Source organism: Heterocephalus glaber, unplaced genomic scaffold, assembly GCF_053883595.1.
Source record: "Heterocephalus glaber isolate CG9 unplaced genomic scaffold, H.glaber_assembly_v1.0 deba00001532, whole genome shotgun sequence".
Classification (NCBI taxonomy): Eukaryota; Metazoa; Chordata; class Mammalia; order Rodentia; family Bathyergidae; genus Heterocephalus; species Heterocephalus glaber.
Window position 1 is genome coordinate 19642343 of NW_028258330.1, and position 9328 is coordinate 19651670.

Here is a 9328-nt window from a genome sequence, read left to right on the forward strand (position 1 = left end):
AATTACATCCCAGACCGCTCAGTACTGGAGATTGAACCCAGGACCTTCACATTGAGCTTTTTATTTTTATTTTTTCACATTTTCATTTTTAAGACAGGGCCCCGCTATGTATTTCAGGACAGCCTTGAACTAATAGCTCAGCCTGGTCTCAAACTTCGGGAAATCCTCCTGCCTTGGCCTCCCGAGTGCTGAGATTATAAGTGTGCACCAATACATCCAGATTTTTAAATTCTGAAACAAGGTATAGCTAAATTGTCCAAACTGGGCTTGAACAATCATCCTGCCTCAGCCTCCCAGAGTGCTGGGATTACAGGTGTTATCACCACACTCAGTTCTATTTTAAAATTAAGGAAATTACACACACTGCTAGATTGACTCCTTTAACACACTAATAAAGTATATATAACTATATCACAAATACTTCTAATATTTTCAGAATTGTCTTTCAATATAATTGATTTCCATTGTAATCCTATATATCTATTTTGTTTGCAGTTCTGGGGGTTGAACCCATGGGTGCTTTACCACTGAACTATCTCCCCAAACCTTAAAAAAAATTTTTTTAAATTCTGAGAGAAAAAAAATTTTTTTCAGACAAAGTCTTGCTAAGTTGCCCAGGAGACTTGAATTTTCAAGTCCCCTGCCTTTGTCTCCCCAAGTGCTGGAATTACAGGTGTGTTCTACCATCCCTATACACTTTATTTTGTACATTTGAAACTATTTCCTTAAGAAAGAGTCCACCGAGGGCCAAGGATTTAGCTCAGTGGTTTTGCTGCCTGCTGCGCAAGCGCAAGGACCCGAGTTCGATCCCCAGTACCAAAAAAAAGAAAGAGTCCACCGGCTTCATCAGTTTGTAATGGGCAACCAAGAGACAAACAGAAAGACTCCCTTGTTCTAGACCATGTTCAAGTCATCTTCTCTAAGGAGCCTCCCTTGGCCATTCAACCAACCTCTTTCTTTTTTCCTGTGGTGGTGCTAGAAGTTGCACAGCCTTGCACAGCCTTGCACAGCCCCGACAAGCGCTGTTCCACTGAGCTCTCCTCAGTCCCAGGCTGCTCTTTAAATAGGGGAAGGTACCCCCCCCAAAAAAAATGTATATATATATATATATATATATATATATATACATACATGGGAAGGCCACATCAGTTAGAGGCATGGACTCCATTCAGGATGGCACAGCCTGACTGCTTGACTGGTTTGTCCTCAGGAGACATTTTTTTTTTTTTTTTGGGTACCAGGATCGAACTCGGGTCCTTGTGCTTGTGCAGCAGGAGGTGAAACCACTGAGCTACATCCCCAGCCCTAGGAGCCACATCTTTTATGAACAGGGCTCTGGCTCCTGAGAGGGCCACCTTTGTCCTGGCACCGAAGTGCATCAGTCCCTACACTACAGACAAATAAAGTTTCTTCTACTGTACCTCACTGAACTGCCAAAGACCTATGCAGCGGATGTCAACTCCTAACTCCCCACACATGACTCCACCTCCCTGTCCAGGCTGTCTATGCAGAGGCAAACCCTTGATCCAGGGCCAATCAGAACTAATGGATGGCAGAAGACCCACCATCCCTCTATCAACAGGAAAGAAAGTAGATTCCAAAGGGACTAGGGAACTACAAAGACAGGCTAGCCAACCCCTGGAGTGAATCCTTGGGTCCTGGGTCCTGCTGGGTACCTTAGCATTGAATTCCCATGAGTCACCTGGTGCCTTACTACCAGATAGGCTCTTGAGATCCACAGCAACCTTTACTCTTTTCTATAGTGCTGCGAAACAGATGTCCCATATCATCCTTTTGGCACCTAGAAAAACCATACCCCAAAGTACAGGGCTTTAGGCCCTCAGAGGAAGCTTTAAAAAGCAAAGTCTTAGCTGGGCATGGTAGAAAACACCTGTAATCCCAGCACTCAGGAGGCTGAGACAGGATGATTGCCACGAGTTCAAGGCCAACCTGGGCTACATAGTGAGACCCTATCTCAAAAAAGAAAGAAGGAAAAGTGTTTCTCTGACCTTTTGTTCTCCACTTCTTTTTTTTTTTTTTTTTCAGTACCAGGGATCGAACTGAGGACTTTGTGCATTCAAGGCAGGCACAGCACCACTGAGCTACATCCCCAGCCCCTTCTTTCTCCTCCTAAAGGCAAGACATAGAAACACAAATTTCGAAGCCAGCCTGGACTATATAGCAAGACCCTGTCTCAAAAAACCAGAAATTGGGCCAGGGATTTAGCTCAGTGGTTCCGCTGCCTGCCTCATAAGTGCAAGGACCTGAGTTTGATCCCTGGTACCAAAAAAACACAGAAATTAATAAATAAAAAAAGAAACACAAATTTCTCTTAAGGTAGGTCACAGAAACTAAAACTCCTTTTCCTCAAAGCAAGCTATAAAGACCCAAAATATTACTCTTAATATTGCTCTGCCTTTCTCTTCTGGAGCTGGTGTAAAGGTATTCTCTAACCTATGTTGTGTGAATGTAGCTCATAAACTCCATTTCACAAAGGGGTACTTTAACATTGTATCATAAGATCCCTTAACAAGGTATCCCTTCCAGGGAGGAAGAAATGCTGCACAGGAACCAAAATCAGAACAGGCCCAGCTCAGTCTATAAGCACTAGATTCTACTTTTTTTTTGGTACTGGGGAACAAACTCGGGACCTTGCACTTTCAAGGCAGTCGGTGGAAACACAGAGCTAAATCCCTAGCCCTAGATTCTACCCTTTTGTCTAATCACATAGTACACAGTGGTCTATGGTTCATTTAATAAAAACATGTCTCTAGCTAGGACTGTAGCTCACTGGTACTGTGCTTGCCTAACATCTAGAATGCCCTAGGTTCCTAGGTTCAATGTGTGGGGGTGGGTGGGGTGTCTGTCTTTGGTTTTCATTCTGAAGGCTCTGGTGCACGTAAAACTTTGGTTAAGTAAACTTGTTATGGATTTTTTTCTTTTCTTTTCTTTTTCTTTTTTTTTTTTGGTACTGGGGATCGAACTCAGGTCCTTGGGTTTGCACAGCAGGCAGCGAAACCACTGAGCTGAATCCCCAACCCCCTTTTTTTTTTGAGACAAAGTCTTGCTATGTGCTCCAGGCTGGCCTTGCATTCACTATATAGTCAAGTCTAGCCTGGAACTCATTCCGATCCTCTAGCCTCAACCTTCTGAGTGCTGGAATCACAGGCATACGCCACCACGCCCAGCCTGGATTTCAGAGTTGTCCTCCATGACCCTATGACGGGTGAGGAAAGGTATCACCCCATTTCACAGATGTGCAAAGTGGTCAGGAGCATTTCTCGACCCTGGTAAGACGCGGACGACTCAGTTTGGCTGCCCAACACAGGCCCTCTCTGGTCACCACCTCGGGGGCCGCAGCAGGATGTGGATCCATCTCAGAGCAGTGTCTCAGAGCGTTTCGAGGTTTGGTGTCCAGGTCAAGAGGCTTTCTTTGGGACTAATGCTAAGGACCCTGCCATGCACCTGGCTCCCGCCGCCGCTGACCTCGCGAGGTCTATGCTGGAAGCTGTGGAGGCCCTCATCCCATCGACCCTCAGGGCGTGCTCACTCAGCGACCGTCCCCTCCCCGCACCATAATCCCTCCCCCACAGCCGGCGGGCCGAACTCCCATTTCTTGGTGCTTACCACTTCTGAAAGCCCTATCTCACCCCTATTCCCAAGCGCCTTCCGCTCGGCCCCACGCACGCTCCCCGCACCTCCTCCAGCTTCTTGGCATTCCCTGTTACAAACACGATTTTCTTCCCGGCAAAGGACGCCGCCATTGCGAACAGGAGATAGCCCTCAGAGCTCCGGAAGCCCATTTACCGCAAGTCGCAGAACACTTCCGGCTGGGGGCGGAAGTAGACGCCTGTTTCTGACCTCACCTGGGATCCCGGGGCGCTCTTCTGGTGGTTGCTGTCGGCTGTCAAACGGGTAAAGAGCCTCCCTTTCGCCGCTGTGTGCCAGACCCCCGAGGAGCACAAAAGAGCAGCTTGAAGGGCTCTTTGTGTCTGAATCGCTGGGAGGCTTCCCAAGACTGAAGTTGGAGGCACCAAGGGACGTCCTGGTCACGGACCAAAAGAAACCACCTCCACCACGCGCCTCACCTTGCCTACGTCCATCGCTGGGAACCGGGTGCCGAGAGAAGAGAAGAACCCGCGAGGCTGGTGATGAGCTGCAGCCCCGTGCCCCGGGCAGTTGGCGCTCTCTTTGTGGGCTCCTTGGAGTACGTCTCGGGGAGCTGTCTCCTGGGCAGGGTCTGTCTAGCCCGAGTCTTTGTCCTGACCTCACCTTCAGCCTCACTACTTGAGCTGCTCCTTGCCAGCCACTTTGTATTTCACCATGAACTTAAATTTGTCATAGCCTAAAATAAGCCCAGTCTTTTACCCATCTCCCAGGTTCGGGAACTCAGAATTTCTACTCTTCTGTCATCTCTCCAGCCTCTCAATCCATCATCCCTTTTCTATGGCCACTGCTACAGCTGAATCTGTGCATCCTGCACACAGCAAGGCATACTAAAATGCCCCATTAGACCCCACCTGTAAGACAGGCTTTGACCTTTTGTTGGAACCCTCATTGACCACCCATCTTTCTCCCTCTTCCATGAACTCAGAATTCTGCCTCCAAGAACCCTGGAAAAGTAGCTCTTGAATGGCCATTTCCACTCATAGACAAGAAAGGAAGGAGTCTGTAATCTTCAAAACCTCTTCAGGTCATTCTGATGTTCCACTACTGTATTTTGGCTTTGCTTTTTTTTTTTGCTTTCTGTTATTGACACAGAAACAATAACCATACATTCCCTATATAGTACTTAAAGAAGTGGCCCATGGGAATTTTGGAGCAAAGAGGGCCTAGAGGACATCAGTTACCAAGAGGAGTCTGAGAAGCAGAAGACTCACATCACCTGGATACCTTCCTTGGACCTCAGCCAGCTCAAGTACCACCTTCCCAAGGAAACTATGCCTCACTTCCTTTATCTGCTTTATAATACTGGCCTCCCCTAGGAATATCAGTAACCTCACTGCAAATGTATATTCATTTTCTTGATTGTTCTGTTTCCTCCTCTAGAAATCATGATAGTAAAGTTACATCTGTTTTTGTTCACTATCTCACCCTTAAATCCCAGCGCCTGGCACATTTGTAGGTGCTCTAGAATGTAAGAATACAACTGATATATATAATGCTATAGATATATATATATTTTTTTGGTCCTCCTATGTAGTTCAGGGTGGTCTTGAATTCACTATGTAGCCCAGGCTGGCCTTGAACTTGCAGCAATCGTCGTGCCTCAGCCTCCCAGAATGCTGGGATTACACATGTAAGCCACCATGCCCACCTTGTTGAATGTATTTTGTCATATATTTATTGGCCATTTGTACTTTTTGGTGGGGGAGGGGACCAGGGATCGAACACGGGACCTTGCACTTGCTAGGCAGGCAGTGGCACCACAGAGCTAAATCCCAGCCCTGGCCATTTCTTTTTTTTTCCCCTTCCCCTCCATGCCTCCCTCCTCCTCCTCCTCCTTCTTCTTTTTTTTTTTTCCATTTTGTGATACTGAGGATTGAACCCTGGGCCTTCACCCTGAGCTACATTCCCCAGACCTTTATTGTTATTATTACTCACTATTTTTTTTCAGACCTGCCTTCTCACTAAGTTGCTAAATTGCCCAGGCTGGACTCAAATTTGCAATCTTCCTATCTCAGCTTCCCAGAGTGCTAGGATTATAGTTGTGACCATAATGCCTGGCTGTAATCTAGTTTCAGCCTTCTACATAAGGATACCTAAGGGCCGAGGATTTAGCTCAGTGGTTCCAACACCTGTCTCACAAGTGCAAGGTCCCACGTTCAATTCCCGGTACCAAAAAAAAAAAAGAAATCAAGCAACAACAGGGGCTGGGGATTTAGCTCAGTGGTGCTGCAGCCTGCTTTGCAAGTGCAAGGTCCCAAGTTAAAGAAAAGCAATCAAGCAACAACAAATGCTGGTGGGGACATGGGGAAAAAGGAACCCTTCACTGTTTCTCGGAGTGTAGACTGGTGCAACCATTGTGGAAATCAGTGTGGATAGTCCTCAAAAATCTAAATCTAGAGGTTCCATTTTTTAAAATAAATTTTATCCTCCTACTCCCCGTAGATTTTCCATTTGACCCCACTATTCACCTTCTTGGTATCTTCCCAAAAGAATTAAAAGCATCATACCACAGCGATATATGCACACCCATGTTTATAGCGGCACAATTTGTAGTAGCTAAATCTTGGAAACAGCCCAAATGCCCATTGACCGATGAATGGATAAAGAAGATGTATTTTTTTTCTATACAATGGAGTATTAATCTGCCATAAAGAAGGATGAGCTTGAGGGCTGGGGATTTAGCTCAATGGCACTGCACCTGCCTGGCAAGTGCAAGGTCTTGAGTTCGATTTCGGATACTGGTAGAAGAAAAAAAAAAGGATGAGCTTGAGGCATTTCTACCTTGCTAAATGGATGTACCCCATCGCTTCTCGGCCTTTTGGCTAAGATCAAATGTAGTATCTAAATGGATATACCTTGAGACCATACTCTTAAATGAAATAATTTGGACACACATGTTTAAATACTGCATTGTTTCTCTGGTGTGAGAAACCGAAAGTGGAAATAAAGATTAAAACTGAAAGGTACATAAGGACCAGAATGTATAATAGATATTAGGAAATGGGAATAAAATGTTCAAATGAGAAGGGGAACAGGGAGGGGGGAGGAAAAGAAGGAAGGGATAAGAAAAGAAAAGGGGAAATTGGAAACAGCTTTTGTAAATAAGACAGGGAAGGAAGGTTGAAGGGAGAGCAAGGGAATGGAAAAGAAGCAACATATATCATGTACAGGTACAAATTCCCTAGGATGAATGTTATTATGTATATCTATTATTATTGATTTTGTTTTTGGTACCAGGGATCGAACTCAGGACCTTGCGCTTGTGAGGCAGGCAGCAGAACCACTGAGCTAAATCCCTGGCCTTGTATATCTAAAATATACCAATAAAAAGAAAACTGAAAAAAAAAAAGAATCAGATGGCTATACTTACATGGCTTTGTTTCTGTGTACTCTGTTCTATTCCATTGGCCTATGTGTTTATTTTTGTGCCAGTACCATGCTAGCTTGTGTTTGGTTTGGGTTTGGGTTTTGGTTTTTGAGACATGGTCTCACTTTGTAGTGCAGGCTGGCTTTGAACTTACTCTGGCTGCCTAGGTTGGCCTCAGCTTCCAGCGTGCTGGCATTACAAGTGTGCATCATGCTGGGGTTTTTTTCTATTTAGAAGAGTTTATTGAATGTCATTCCTACATCACACTTAGCAAAGAAAAACAATTTTTACCCTGATGGCACACTTTGAATTCATATCACATTTATTCCTAATGTTTTTCATATTAAAAATATAATTAAATATGAAATTAGTAAAACGCAGCATAAAAGATGAAGTAAAACTTCATCTGAGCAAAAACAAGTCCAAAAAGTTATCATAAATCCATAGAATTGCTCTCATAGTACATATTTTCCATGTAAATCATATTTAAATACAATTTTAGAACCATATTTAAATGTATTTTAGGGTGGGGGATTTAGCTCAGTGGTTCTGCCGCCCACCTTGCAAGTGCAAGGTCCGGAGTTCGATCCCCGGTACCAAAAACAAAAAAATAACAATTATTTCTCAAGGTTTGAGAAATCTGGTCCACCTTTAGTGTAGTTTCCTGACATTTCTGCTCCACTGAAGTCAAAACCAGGATTTTCTTTCTGGAACCTCTCCAGTGTAAGCTTTCTCTGCATTTGGTTCTGCACCCAAGGATCAGCACCATATTCAGATGTTAGAAGAGAAGTCCAGCTGTTTGCTGCATCTCTCTTTGTCTTAGAACAATGAGGACCATTTTTCTATCTTCCAAAGTCCATGTTCCCTCATCAGCTATTTTAGAATCAAAAAGTTTGCCCTCTATGATGCCAAAATGCAGCTTTCGCTTGTGAAGTGTACTTGTGCAAATGCTGCTAGTGCATGGGTCACACTTGAGTAACAGTAGATGTAATTGGGCAAGGAAGTAGGAAAAAGCCGTTATCTTTGATTGGCTGGTAGCATAATTTGGTTTTCTTTGTTTGTGACAGGGACTCACTCTGTAATTCAGACTGGTCTTGAACTCATTATGTAGCTCAAGCTGGCCTTGAACTCACAATGATACTGCTACCTCAACCTCCCAAGTGATGGGATTATAGGCATGTGCCAACATCCCAGGCCCCAGCCCTTTATTTTTGGTACCAGAGATCGAACTCAGGACTTTGCACTTGGAAGGCAGGCGGCAGAACCAGTGAGCTAAATCCCCAGCACACCCCTGCCCTTTTTAATTTAATTGTTATTTTGAGACAGGGTCTCAGGATCTCATTAAATTTCTAAGATGGGGGGCCAGGGATTTAGCTCAGTGTTTCTGGTGCCTGCCTCGCAAGCGCAAGATCTCAAATTTGATTGCCGGTACCAAAAAAAAAAAAAATTTCTAAGATGGGGCCAGGGATTTAGCTCAGTGGTTTCACCACCTGCTGTACAAGTTTGATCCCTGGTACCAAAAAAAAAAAATTTCTAAGTTGCCCAGACTGGGTTCAAATTTGTGACCTTCCTGCCTTGGTGTCCCAGAGTACTGGGATTATGTGCATATCAATGTGCCAGGCTTGCAATAGTTCTTGCGTTAGTCACCTTCCCTCTATCTCCACTTCTACTGTCATGAATAGAGCCCTATTCTGTTCTTACCTGAACCAGGTCAGGAGCTGTCTGACTGGTCTCCCTGCCAACTTCCACCCCCGCCAGCCCACCCACCCACAAACTTTAAGTGAAATGCTTGGGATTTAGGACTCTGAACATACCAAAGAGAAGCTATGAAAATGATATGTTGAAGGAAACAAGGCAGTTACCTCTATTGACAGTTGTTTGGCCTTTCCGGACAACTTTCTGTCCATATGCAAATTATGTACACAATTAAGTATTAATTTAACATTTTGATGAAACTCATGGAAAACTTCAAATTTACACAAAATTTTCAAGATTACAAAAAAGAACACTGAGCTGGTCATGGTGGCACATGCCCATAATCCCAGCACTCAAGGAAGCTGAGACAGGAGGATCACTGAGAGTTTGAAGCCAGCCTGGACAACATAGCAAGACCCTATATCAAAAACAAACAAACAGACAAAACAACACTATAATAAGCTCCACTATACCCATCACTCAACTTCCAATAATTATCAACATTCATTATTTTGATTTCCTGTATCCTGTTGTTTTTGTTTGATTTTTTTTCTCCCCAGTACTAGGGATTGAACCCATGGAGCGCTGCAGCTCTGG

The 9328-nt window shown here is 44.4% G+C and overlaps 1 protein-coding gene, 1 long non-coding RNA gene and 2 pseudogenes across 4 annotated transcripts in view; 2 read left to right on the plus strand and 2 right to left on the minus strand.

The window, feature by feature from the left end:
- The window catches only part of Itpa (inosine triphosphatase), a 30467-nt gene extending 25535 nt beyond the window's left edge, over window positions 1-4932 (minus strand). Inside the window, exon 1 of one of the 3 annotated variants that reach the window (XM_013070700.3) lies at window positions 3651-4932. In XM_013070700.3, coding sequence (XP_012926154.1) covers window positions 3651-3803 — 153 coding nt within the window. In that variant the 5' untranslated portion in view covers window positions 3804-4932. The remainder of the gene's footprint in view (window positions 1-3650) is intronic. The other 2 variants (XM_004840721.3, XM_004840720.3) reach the window with 2 other exon arrangements.
- LOC106009011 (uncharacterized) lies at window positions 4036-7018 on the plus strand. The gene is made up of 2 exons (XR_002393457.2): window positions 4036-4207; window positions 4595-7018. It is a non-coding gene; the product is annotated as an uncharacterized LOC106009011 (long non-coding RNA).
- Window positions 6472-6564, plus strand: LOC147824676 (U2 spliceosomal RNA; annotated as a pseudogene).
- A 635-nt stretch (window positions 7019-7653) lies between the features above and the next one.
- On the minus strand, window positions 7654-9208 carry LOC147824677 (nudC domain-containing protein 2 pseudogene; annotated as a pseudogene).
- Between the last annotated feature and the right edge of the window lie 120 nt (window positions 9209-9328).